Source organism: Epargyreus clarus, unplaced genomic scaffold (assembly GCF_041222505.1).
Source record: "Epargyreus clarus isolate Ecla_fem2 unplaced genomic scaffold, WU_Ecla_fem_2.2 ptg000003l, whole genome shotgun sequence".
Classification (NCBI taxonomy): Eukaryota; Metazoa; Arthropoda; class Insecta; order Lepidoptera; family Hesperiidae; genus Epargyreus; species Epargyreus clarus.
Window position 1 is genome coordinate 13,412,477 of NW_027332211.1, and position 13,849 is coordinate 13,426,325.

General features: G+C 33.8%; 1 protein-coding gene across 1 annotated transcript; it reads left to right on the forward strand.

Moving 5' to 3' along the window:
• Window positions 1–8,805: 8,805 nt before the first annotated feature.
• Window positions 8,806–11,165, forward strand: LOC140754603 (mid1-interacting protein 1-B). The gene is made up of 2 exons (XM_073089643.1): window positions 8,806–9,035; window positions 10,545–11,165. The coding sequence occupies exons 1-2, from the start codon at window positions 8,992–8,994 to the stop codon at window positions 11,002–11,004; spliced, it is 504 nt and encodes a 167-aa protein (XP_072945744.1). The 5' UTR covers window positions 8,806–8,991; the 3' UTR covers window positions 11,005–11,165.
• The last annotated feature ends 2,684 nt before the right edge of the window (window positions 11,166–13,849 follow it).

Here is a 13,849-nt window from a genome sequence, read left to right on the forward strand (position 1 = left end):
TACAGAAGTCCGAGGAGTACAACCTGCCGTTGTGCGTGGCTTATGTGGACTATGAGAAAGCCTTCGATTCTATCGAGACGTGGGCGGTATTGGAGTCACTCCAGAGGTGCCAGATCGACTATCGATACATCGAAGTGTTGAAGTGTATGTATAAGGCAGCCTCAATGACGATCCGATTACACGACAGAAGTACGGACCCCATCCAAGGGCAGCGAGGTGTGAGACAGGGTGACGTATTGTCTCCAAAACTGTTTACCGCTGCACTGGAGGACGTGTTCAAACTGATGGAGTGGAAAGGATTCGGCATCAACATCGATGGCGAATACATCACTCACCTTCGATTCGCAGACGATATCGTCATCATGGCGGAGTCGCTGGAGGACCTCAATACCATGCTCAATGACCTCTGTGACGCCTCTCAACGGGTAGGTCTTAAGATGAACATGGACAAGACGAAGATCATGTCTAACGTCCATGTCACACCCATGCCGGTCGTTGTAGATGGCGTCACACTCGAAGTTGTTGACGAATACGTTTACCTGGGACAGATAATCCAGATGGGTAAGTCCAACTTTGAGAAAGAGGTCACTCGTAGAATCCGACTCGGTTGGGCAGCGTTCGGGAAATTGCGTGACATCTTCTCATCCAAGATACCTCAGAGCCTGAAGTCGAAGATGTTCGAGCAGTGTGTGTTGCCAGTGATGACGTACGGTGCCGAGACGTGGTCTTTCACTGTGGGCCTAATACGAAGACTCAAAGTCGCTCAGCGAGCTATGGAGAGAGCTATGCTCGGTATTTCCCTACGCGACAGAATTCGTAACGAGGAAATCCGTAGGCGAACGAAAGTTACCGACATAGCTCTCAAAATAAGCAAGCTGAAGTGGCAATGGGCTGGCCACATAGTTCGCAGGACCGATAACCGGTGGGGTCGGAAGGTCCTCGAATGGAGACCACGTCTCGGCAAAAGGAGTACAGGACGCCCCCCGACCAGGTGGACTGACGACCTGAAGCGGACGGCGGGTAACCGCTGGATGCAGACGGCCCAAGACCGGTCGGAGTGGCGCAGACTAGGGGAGGCCTATGTCCAGCAGTGGACCAGTAAAGGCTGATGGATGGATGGAAGGTGGTAATAATAATTACCGATTACTAACTCTAATATTATTAACGCCATATAGATACCACAGTGTACCTAAAGAATAGATTTTTTATCATATCCTATCATAGCAAAACATAATTAAAATATTGAAATAACACCCCTGCAGCTATAAATATCATATCTATAAGTAAGAACTCCGGTATCTTCAATCTAGATTTAAACTGAAAAGTTGCAGAGTGGCTCCATCTTGTGACAATTTAGTAAAACACTTTGAAGCAACACTATCACAAACCTTAGTACACTAAGTAATATTGTATTGCCAAGGAAAGATGGCGCTGTTTGCCTACACATTTTACATTTAAAGATAGATGGCACCACATCCTAAAATTGCTAATAAACAACGAAATTAAAACTGCGATTAATTTAAAAGATTTTTTATTTATTTGCATTAAAATTGTATTAAAAATTAACTGATTAGAGTTTTTTTATTTACTCCTATTCATTTCTAAATTAAAACTGCATTTGTAATACTATTCTTGCTACACTATCATCGTATAATTTTGATACACAGTTCCTAAATAATTAATCATATTCCCTTAAAATGTTCCCTTGTTTTTCATTGTATTGTATAATTGCATGATTTTTTTCATGATATTAAAAAATGACTTCCAATTTGAAACAATATTACGATAGATGTCGCTGCTTGTAAGACACTTTCTTTTGTGTACAAATTAAATATCAAATGTTAAATGAAGAAGCATTGTTGAAATCTATCGTACCTATTACTTTGTCAAGTATACTTAATATTCTTAATTAATAAACATTATCTATTGCGATTTAAATTCACTATGGACTAAGTACGCAATGCTTTGTTAAAATGAGTACCTTTACTTACCTACTATTTACTTACAACTTTATTATATTCTACGATAGAAAGTGATACTGCTTTTATACTATATCCATCAGGCTCCGCTGGTGAGCCCAGGCGCTCTCCACCTCTCTGGTGTTTACGACGGTATGCGACCACACATAACGCCGTCCTTCTCGGGGTCGCTTTCTGGACGAGTGGAGGACGGTACGAGCTCCCACTCTTGGCGCCCGCAACCCCGGAAGCCCCCTTTTAGTCGCCTCCTACGACAGGCAGGGGATACCGTAGCCCTATTCTGATACCGTAGCCTTTGTACCTACTGTCTTGTATTTACGGTAAATAATGCAGTAAAATAAATCAATTAATTTTAATTACGTTATTAGCGACCTAAGATGATTTGCATACTTAAAGTTACCTGCTCAAGTGACCCTTAGTGCATAAAAGTAATTATACCTGAGTACCTAAGTAATTAAGTAATTATAAGAGTTTATATATTTTTTTTGTCAGTACCTAACCCTTGTTCATTTATTTTGTTTATTTAGGACTGTGCAATAAATAAAGCAAATACTAATATGATAAATTCAAGGCATTTTATTTTATTACTTGCAAATATTTTAAAAACCGCTTCTAAGTAATATGTTCTCAAAGTGTTTATCATATGAAAGCATGAAGTTCCTAACTACTCCGTATTTATATAAATATATATTACCTATTATATCACTAATATATTTTAAAATACAAAAAAAAATATCTTAAATGTCATTAGTCATTCCAATGAACTTTATCCTGAAGTATTCCCGGAGCGCTATGACATGGGGCTCTTCAAAAAGGTGTAAAGAGAGCTCGCCTCCAAAGCCGGCGATGCATTCGCGACTCCTCTGGTGTTGCGTATGTCCGGCGACGGTGACTGCTTTCCATGAGGTAACCCGTCTGCCTCATCATCATCAAAAAAGTCATTAGGTGCGTTTGTATAATTGACAATAATATTATGATACGCCGAAAAGTATTTTCTACACAGATACGTTGCTAGTCCTAATGTACCTAATAGTAGCATTTACAAAATATAGAGCCTATCATATGTTAAAATCCGTCAACCCTTTTGGGCCGTATGCCGTAGGGCCAGGTGTGCCAAAGAATGAGACATAGATAGGTACAGGAACGTAGGTATATCATCGAAATACATTACTCTCCGCAGTTAGATAAAAATAATACGTTAGTGTTCGAAGTCGAAAACCGTTCAATTGTCAATGATTGTGATTTGTGATTGTGTTATCAAGAGATACCATTAGAAAGATCTTGAAGCCTTACGAATACAAATTACAAAGCAATCGATTGGCGTGTTTTTATGTACCTACCTAACTGAAGGTTATTGCATTTATGTAATGACTACTAATTGATTTTGTATTGTTTACGAAATAATGTTGTATGTCGGTTTTATAATCAGGGTACAATTTTCTGATGAAGGGAAGTTCTCAACGATATATGAAGTAGGTAGGGCCTAATCTTCATTATTTTACAAGCGCAGCAGCCGATGCAGTAGAACATTACCATGTTCATGATTATAATAATTTATTGATGCAGCTATTTCCTTATTATATTTTTTGTGTTTCCCTAAGGTCATTATAAGGATAATAAAGAATATTTTTCTCAATATCGAATGAGGTCAAACGCATGCATTAGTTACATACGCATGGGAAAATCTATAGACTCATAGTATTCCTGAGGAGAGACGAATGACGTGGGTACACCGTGTTTTGGTTTTCCTTATTTTCGCATACGACACTTTGAAAAACACTTTTCATGATGCAATTTCGTGGTTTCTTATTTTTTCCTGTAAACTAGTAGGTACCTTAAGATTGTGTAAAACGATTTATTTGTCATAAAATTGTTATACGAATATGATTTTTTTAATTTATTTACTAAATGTTTAATATTAGACAATACTAACATTTACATTCAAAAAGATATACACCAAAAATTCGTTGAAGCAAAGATAGTGAAACTTAATATTCAAGACTAATTATATACCTTCTTACAATAAAATGAAGCTTAGAAATCCTCTCACAATAGTTCATCTCATCTCCACAATCGAAAGTGCGGCGTCACCGACACTGTATACTTGGAATTTGATATTGCACTGTGACTTCAACTTTCGAGATTTTAAAAATATGTTACATAATAATCACTCTTATGGCGTATATAGGGGATGGAAAAATCCTACGAACATAAAGAACGTTCTTTTTTTTGGTCCACATATTTCGGGTACTATTTTTATACATTATCATTGTTATAATTTTAGGCTAATTTATTACATTTACAAAATTTGACGGAAACACAGGTAAAATAATTATTGGTTCTTTTGGTATCGTTTATGTAAAAGTGTAAATTACACTAAATAATAATTTGTACCTAAATTCTTTTTTCTTATGTTTACTCGCAAATAGTCATTTGAGAGCGTGCGTAAAATTAATATTGCAATAAAACACGAAAGTTTAACCGGTTTTACCTGACTACTTGTCTACACTGGTTACAAAGAGAATTCCAACTTTTATCCAATCAAGAAGTTAAAAACCTCAAAATTTTCCAATACCACTCTTGAAATGTCTATTTAACCAAGTGCATCTCCAACTTTTATCTAAACTATGATGTCTATGGAGTGGAAGAATGGTTCCATTTAGATCGTCAAATGCCGGAAATGATGCAATGTCTTTGTCTACTTAAAGTCCTCTAGGAAAGTGAAGTAGGAAGACAATAGGAGCTTTGGGAACTTTCTTACCTCTACATCTAACAACTACGACGCAGATCTAGAAATTGAAAAGGTTGCATATTAATTTTTAGTTAGTGTTCCTGTTACCATGAAGGTTTCGTTAAACTATGAACAGTTTCTTTTACGACTGATAGGTATATAACTTGAAGTTGCCTTTCTGACAATCTCCTGGTGAAATGATCTCGATATACCTAAGTCTAGCACGCAAAAGGATGCCCTTAGTGCACCCATCTGAATTTAGATCTCAGTATTTCTGTGTTTATGTCAAAACTTGTCTTAACTATCTCTATCTATGTAAATGTTAAACTGTATGGTTTACCGCTACATCACGCCACCGTCGTTAGCTACACCTATCGCATAAAACATGATATCTATAAATATGTTGTTACATTCTATAACAAAAATATCTTATGCTTATCGTTCTAATCGATGTCTATTTAATAATATTGTGACCAACTCTGCTATTATTATCTTAATAATAATATCATTTCATCCCCACAAACATGTTTTTGTTATTGCACATAGCAACATTATTATCAACAATGATAACATGACGTGAATTGGCGTTATTATTTCTATGTATGACGTTGACAGTGGGTGTGTTTGTGAAAGCAAAAGTCATTGGTAATTTTATTATGTAGTTAAGATAATCCATACTACCGTTATAATTAACAATATGACGCGTGTCTGCCTTGGAGAAATGATTACCTTAATCTATTACTTAGGCAGTCTTAAGTCGTAGTCATAGAGTTATTGTGAATAGTTTAAATACTTACTTAACAATGAAATAATTATTATGAGTATAAATATGGTAGTACCCTTCGTAGTTCGTCTTTAGCGGCACCACCACCATATCCATAAATAACTTCCTCGTAACAGTACTGATAAACCTGCTTTTTATAGTTTGAAAAGTAAATTAATTAAAAGTAGCTAATTTTAACGAATAAACAAAGTACCCACTTAAATTTTTACTTCAATTGTATAAAACTGAAAGTGCCCTAAAAGGACTATACATTTATCATTTCGAATTTTCGTGTGTTAACACTAGCCCCCAATCTGTTTTACTTGTGAGTTGTGATGTCATTGCGTTAGTGAGCTTTGTAAAAACGCTTAGCAGTCCAAAAGCTCAAGTGCTTAAACATTGAGAAAAATTATGAAGTAGTGATGAAGCCGGTACATACTCGTACCTACTTACGACATGACATGCATACTTTTGTTCTTATCAAATTATTAACAAAGATATTTTTATGACTTGTAAAAATTACAAACTCAACATCATGTCATACATTGCATGTATAAAATGATAAATTGACAAGAAAACATACAATTTGCATGTCATGTTTATTCCACTTCAATCAAGTTAATCCTTGTATCGTATCCATACCAGTACAGATAATGTTTTACCGAACTTCAATCATGATAATACATTCAATTCGTATGATTATCGTTCTTATTGACAATCTAGAAATAAAATATTTGCAAGTTAGTCGCTAATGACATGACATAGGACTTCAGCTGATATTACCTATACATACATACTTAGTCTTTTGAAATCATTACACTCAGTGATTATTGATTTATTTTCATGATTTTTAGAGTGGTCCACGCGTCAGAAAGGGGTGGTGTGATCAATACATCGCAAAGTTCACGAGAGTTCAAAACTATGCCCATAAACATGTTTTTGTTTTGCATTCGACAACTATTACTATACATACTACTTAATAGTGTGATGCCATAATTGACGTATTAAGAAATATCATTATCTACATCATATATCTCGATGTATACATTTAGGAGGGCATGAGAGCATGCTAATATGAACTATGACGTCATAGTAATATTTCTTGGCAAGTGGCAATACTCCTTTTTATTTCCTATTGCTGAACAAGAGTGTCTCCCAACGACTAAAAAAGGACCTGAACGAACACCACGTTACGAACACCATCAAGTTGCACCATGATGCGTATGGCGGAGAGTTGGAAACATAAAGTCAGATTCTCTACTTGGCCTAAGTGTTAGAGCAAAAGTGATGCCCTCTTTGAGTAAATAGATTATGATATAGAATAATATAGTAACTTCAACACATTACAAGCTTGATGGACTAAATTAATAATTTAGCTTAAATAATGTATTATTCATGAATAAAAAGTAAGTTGCGATTGAGAGTACTAAACTTAAATCATTACTTTTCCTTCAGAAGCACAAGTAGTAAAAGTAGTAGTAGTAGTAGTATGAAGAATAAAAGTAAAGCTGCAATCTATTTTCATCTCAAGACTATGACGTCAGTGGGTGTGTCGCTTTCATATTATTGTGAATGCAGTGGCTGATGACATCGGAGTAACGAGATAACTTGACCAGCAATAAGGCAATAACTGACATAATTACATATATTATTTACTTGTTACTTGACGACAAGTAATTATCCTCGCCTCTTACACTATCGCTATTATAATTATAATAACAAAGCATTATCTTGTTCGTGTGGGGTAATTATAGGAAAATAACGTTAATAATAAAATAGCATCCATAAGCCATACAAAGTACGAATAAAATTAATGAAAGTATCATTTTGACAAATATCTTAATTAGAATGATGTTCTTACATAAATATGTTTATTAGACTGATAAGCAAGGTATGTCCTTGTGACTGCATAATTTATAATTATTTTACTAATTCGATTTTTCAGCGAGTAAAGTTGCTAGTAATGAGAAGAAATAAAGTATTCATAAAAACGTACTTTATATTTTTTCATCTGCTTAAAGTAATAAAAGACATTCTCAGGGAAATTACCTAATTTACAATGCGAAAGTTTAAGAATTTTACAACCGTTTATCAATCCAAATATCGTTTTAAAACAGTATAGAGATATTTATTTACTGTTGGTGGTAAATAAAAATAATATTCCACTTTTCATACAATATTTAGTCATTTTTGATCCACAAACTACTTTTCATCAATGATTTTTAAATCTACTTTTTATTAGTATTTTATCTATAAAAGAAGAAACAATACAAGTTCCTTGTTTTACTTATGCAAAATGTACCATGAAAAATTGATATAAGTATTCTATAAAATTATATGATTTATTAAGCAAATTGGCATGCAAAGTTAATTAAATGATTACGTACCTAACTGCCTTTAGGAGTACGTTGCTTAGAAATAATGATTGGTACTTTAGAGAAATAAATTGTAACAAAATCATTTAATTACAATTTTTAACAATCCCTTGATTTTAGGACGCTTTAAATAACATACTAAATATATTTGGGACATTAAATACATTGAAAGTACCTCCCCAGTAAATACCTATAAGTATAGGTATGCAATTTTACATAACTGACGTAAATTTAAATGATTGATACTTTACTCTTTCATTACTAATTCAAATATTAATTTATTTGTATCCCCTGATAAACAGGTACCTAACTATAATCGACTTAAAATTTACATACAATGGGTAAGTTAATATTATTCAGAGACCTTTGCCCCCTTTACGTTACTGAAAGAAAGTTTTCATGATATACCTACCTATCTTTTACTTACTTACCTTATTTATGCCTATCAGTTTTTATATATTTACTATTTTATATCGACTATAATAGCCACGAAAATAAGAATCATGTGTGTAAAAAATATGGTCGTACCAAGAATATTCATAAAATCCATAGCAAGTTGTTTTGTTTCTCAAAATTTACGGCATAAGGCGGCATAAAGCCATAGATAATAAACATTTTTTGCGCTCCAAGACATTCAAATACAGCGCGCCATCTGAAATTTCTGTTGTCCAATGATAAGAAGGTTATGGTTTGCAACAACCAATCGTTGAGCTTGTATGTGGTGTGACTTCGGTGGGACGCGCCTGGCCAGCGCCCCGATATTTTATCTTTCCGTTTTCCTAACATAAAATCTCAAAATATTTACGCGAAAAGCTTGTACGCACATGTGTCGTAGGTATTGTTGCTTATTACCAATCAATGAGAGTGTATAATTACTTATACATGCTATAACAATGTGATAAAATAAATTCAAAGTTCGCTTCCCCCGCATCGTATGATCGTGTCGTAATATAAATACGCGGTCGCTCCCCACTTCTGTCAAAACGTCAAATCTCGCTCTTGTGTGCGGTCGTTGCGTACGGTACTGTGAATATTCAGTTCGCGTCATTTCGTAAGCCGGGCTTACTAAAGTCAATTTTGTGAGAAAAAATTGGGCGTGTGTGTTCAGTGATATTTAAAAAAATAATTAAATAACACAAGAAGATGTCTTTCAACACCGACTTATCGACCAAACTGGAGAACAGCAGGTACGGAAAGTGTTAAATTTACCAATGGCCGATGCCTCGAAGCCCCTGTCCCTTGCGGCCCTGTACGTGTGATGCATTGAATGGATTTAGCGTTGTGGCATTTTTGTACGATGAGTGATCTTGATAAGCCTATAATCGACATGGAAATAGTAAGATTGGATAAATTGTAAGATTGGATGCAAATTAAATGTGTCGAAAAGATTCTGACGAAATTAGTGATTCCTTTCCTTTCACATTGACATGATAGCATCTTTTTCCAAATGATGCAACGCTAGGCGACGGGCGGTACCCGTCTATCGTGAGTTTGAAAATGAATCGGCACCAATGATCAATGAGGTTATCCTGGAACCTTCTGGGTCTTCGCCATGCGCTATGATTGATTTTTAAATGCAATGAATCATACAATTGAATGGATTTCCTGTATTAAACGCAAAGAACAGTTAAAATTACAAATCAATAGTTTATACATCCATTTATAATAATAATGTCACTATCGGATTATAGTGACGTGTACAATTCGGGAAACTAGCAAGGCAAAAATCAATAATGCTAACTGTTTAAGTGTTTTTCGCCTATCAGATTTATAGTTATTCTTATTATTAATTATTATAATACTAGTATCAAATGAGTGTTATAGTTAAAACACGAAAGTTACTCAATTTCGTTAATAAGCCAAGTTAACCTTCACTACAGAGTGCAGTTAACATAACTGGCTAAAACGTTGCATAACAGCTGTTTCATTCACTATCACATGACAAAAATGGTTGTAAAATGTGTTCTATAAGATACATGATGTTCTTATCCTCAAGGATGTACAATTCTTGTAATATTGAGATGAATAAGACATATATGCATTTTGGTAACCTAAATATCTCAATGAAATTCCGATTAAGTAAAAATGTGTAACCTACATATTTTTTTGTTTTGCAATCATGAAGAGAAGTTAGAATTTTAAAAAATGTAAATACTTAAAATATATGATTCATTCAAATATTATTCAATGATACTAAAATGAATTCATTGAATAACTTTTTCATTTTTTTCAAATAAGATCAAGCACCATCAAAAAAGATAAGATTCCATTTAAACAGACCTTGATTCATTGTAATTAAAACAACGTACTACAAATACATAGTATAGTTACTACAAATGACATTACAGGTGCATGACCCTGTTGTTTATTTATATTTATATAGGTATATAGAAGACTAATTGGTGCTTGGCACCATAAGATACTACACATAGTAAACCATATTATATTTCGGTTTAAAAACTACATTGTGATTGTAAAGTCTATAAATACTAAAATTTATAATTATGACTGGTCCTGTAGGTTCCCCAACTTTACTGCTATCCCTCATATTTGAAACAAGATCAAAAGAAATATAAAGTTAATAATTATTCAACTATGTTTATTAACTTATTCCTATTCCTATTCAATTAAGTTAATCTCCCACATAAACTTTCTATCTTTTTCCATTTTTAACCTTCTTTTTGTCATTGTTGCAGGAACACTCTAAGGAAAATAGCTCGCCATGATGACACTGAGTTTTCCAAACAGAGCATTCTCAATGACATGGAGAAGTTTGTGAAGATGGTGAACACCATGGACGAGACTGTGCTGGTACCAAGCCGTCTGATGAACCTGCCGCAGGAAGGCGATGATGACCCGTTCAGCCTATTTGCCATGCTCAATGATCTGAAGACTGAATTGTTGTGGGCCGGAGATGCTGAGGAGCAGGTGGAAAGGGGAAGAAGGGTGTCTGATTTAAGTGATACTGACAGTGATACATCAAGTGCAGCCGGTGATTCTGGTATAGAGGGTGAGGATGAGAGGGAGTCTGCTGCCCGTGCTGCTGCAGCGTGCCGACGACATCTCCGTGGTCTCCGCCGCTCTCTACGCCATCTAACTGCTGCTGCTGCTACCCTCACGAGGTCCTACCAAGAAGAGGTGGGAGCGCCGGTCTAGTTCGCTTATAAATTATTACCCTGTGATTGAAGCCTGCTCTGCACGTGGTGTACATATAGCTTTAAGTGCCCAAACTGTAAATATAGGTTAAAGGGCTGGACGTGTATGGGAATTTCAGTAAGTTATGAGGTTACTATTTAATAAATTTAATTTTCATTGAATTTCTTAGTTTTCTTTTAAATTACTTTAAACCTTAAAATATAATCTTAAATCAACATATTTAAAGACATAGGCACACACAAACAAACACACACACAAACGTACAACACAGTTAGGTTTAATTTTACAAATTTTTAATTTAGTTATTTAGTTATCATAGGACAATGCTGAATTGCTTGATGTATGTTAGACTTGTGTAATAATGTAATCTGGACCAAGATCAAATATTATATTGACAGAGATAAATAGCTTAATCAAGATTGGCATGCCTTTTAAATAATTTCAACTACATAGTATAATATACTTTTTGTTACTTTAGATTCTATTCAGTTGAACGAGCATTAAATTGGTCATATTTTACTACTAGCTCATTATGTAAACATTTTAAATATGCTTATGAATTTATAGGCATATCACAAATAAGAAACAATTACACAACACTTTTACCAATCACTTAATTTAGATTACTGATAATTATTTTTGCTTTCAAAAGTTATTTGAATAATTTTGAATGTTGACTCTTTCACATGTAGGTACCAATCAATTTTACTATAATATGATTTTTATTACATACCTACATATTGACATTTTTTAGTTGTGAACTATTGTTAAATATTTCTAGTTTGGATTCTACTCATTAGTCTGTTGAATACACAATGAGGTGTAGTTAAAGTACTAATTGATAAACCTACTGTTTGAAGTTGAGATGAGGAATGGTGAAATGTATACTTGGGTAAATAAAAATAATTAACTACAAATATAGCAAAAAGGTTTAATAGTTGTTAAAATTTAATATTTTTCGAATTCCGACTATAGGTAACAACAACATTATAATTTTAATTGCATTTTATTTTTGTTTATAACTATGAAACAGAATTCATAAAACCTAAGATACATTTTAGTTTTTTTTACATTAACTGCAATGCTTATGATTAACGTCTTAATTGATCTACTGGAAATCATTAACTATATATTGTAATAGTAGGTATAGTTGAAATTGTAGATCTATAAATTGTACACTTATTACAATGTTGACACACCTAATAAAAATCGCCATAGGAAATAAATGTGTAGCAACGAGCAACTGATAATTTTTTGTTCTGTTATCTTCGGGTATCAGTCATTAAACCTTAGCTTAGTAACAAGCTAACCAATATATTTTATATTCCGTTACTTATCCGAATTGGAAAAGCTTGGTAAAATTTGCTGTGTTCCCCAGTGGCAGGAAGAGATCTCTGCCCAACAGTAGGATATATAAATAGTTACATCCAGCAGACTAAATTTTATTATTTTTAAAAGTGAAAAACTCCACTTAACATTTATTCTAACGCCTGATACAATTAACTACATTAATCCATTTAAAATATTTTATGATGGTTTATTGTAGCTAAGTATTACCTACTACCTATTCTACTATACACTACAATACAATATACTCCTACAGAGCGACAACACATTTACAACTTCAATGCTATTTTCATGTTCACAGTTATTTATGTATTTGTAATACGCTTGTTTAAATAACAAAATAATGAGAAGCAAATAGGTGTGCTCATAGTAACTTTTATATCTTTATTGTTTGTTTAATTCACAACAACCGTATCGCTTTCACATTAGCATTGTTATCTTTATCTCATAAACAGTTTTGCTGACAAGTATCTATAATAATGTGATAACAGTGATAACACCCTTAGCTATAAATCGATATCCTGTTTGCTTAATCTTTACTTATATTAATAAAAACACTTTCTTAGCTTACTGCTAGTCCTATATTGCGATTCTTATACCGTGGGTTCCATTGACACAAAAACAAGTATACGAACAACTAGACAAGAACCATATATTCATCATAATATGGATGTTCAGTTGGTCAACGATCGACCCGTAGCCCGTTGCTTGTCAGACCGGTATGGTGACTGCTGCGCCACGCCACATCTTTGGGTCTGAGAAGTTATTTTAAAATCTTACATGCAATGACTTTGTCTGTTTTTATTTTGTTCTTTAATGGTAAATATTAGTACCTAATAGTAATTATCTACTTTCTTACATTTACCCTTTGATAAGTAAAAACTCATCAAAGCACTTAGTGCATCTCATGCACACTTGCACAGTCCGGTACTTATATTTTACTGAAAGATACGAGACAATTCTGTCTTAAAGCACAATGAGTCTAAAAATTGGTTTGTATTTTCTTCAAAAATTATTATCAAGCTAATTTTTTTCCAATTAAAAAAAAGCAATTATTTCCATTGCTTTATATTGTTATCAGATAATGTTCAGTTATTGTGGAGATTTTATTGAAACGACCTCGTATTTTTATTGAGATCACATGATGGTTATTAGGCTCCTGTTAGAAATAAACGATGAGCGATGTTCATCTTTAATATTAGGTACATACTCTGAATCTGTGACTACCCAGTATAGTTTATTTTTATCCGATTGCACCAATCGTCACTAAAGTATCCATTACCACCGTTTGGATCCCAATAACCTGAGAGGGTAGGTAGGTTAGTCGTCTTAAATTGTATATTACGTCGTATTTTATTTGTTTATGGGACATCCACTTAGGGCTAATAACTTAATATGGCGTTTTTGTTACAGTATTAAATATCAGTAATTATAGGGACCGTAACGAACCGATATGATATGATAACTAAAATATTTTTAATATATGATAGTGGTACTT

What these genes read in the sequence shown, in the direction of transcription:
- LOC140754603 (XM_073089643.1), top strand. Translation starts at nt 8,992, where the DNA reads ATGTCTTTCAACACCGACTTATCGACCAAACTGGAGAACAGCAG. An exon ending in ACCAAACTGGAGAACAGCAG is followed by an intron (nt 9,036 to 10,544) that starts GTACGGAAAGTG and finishes TCATTGTTGCAG; the next exon opens with GAACACTCTAAGGAAAATAG.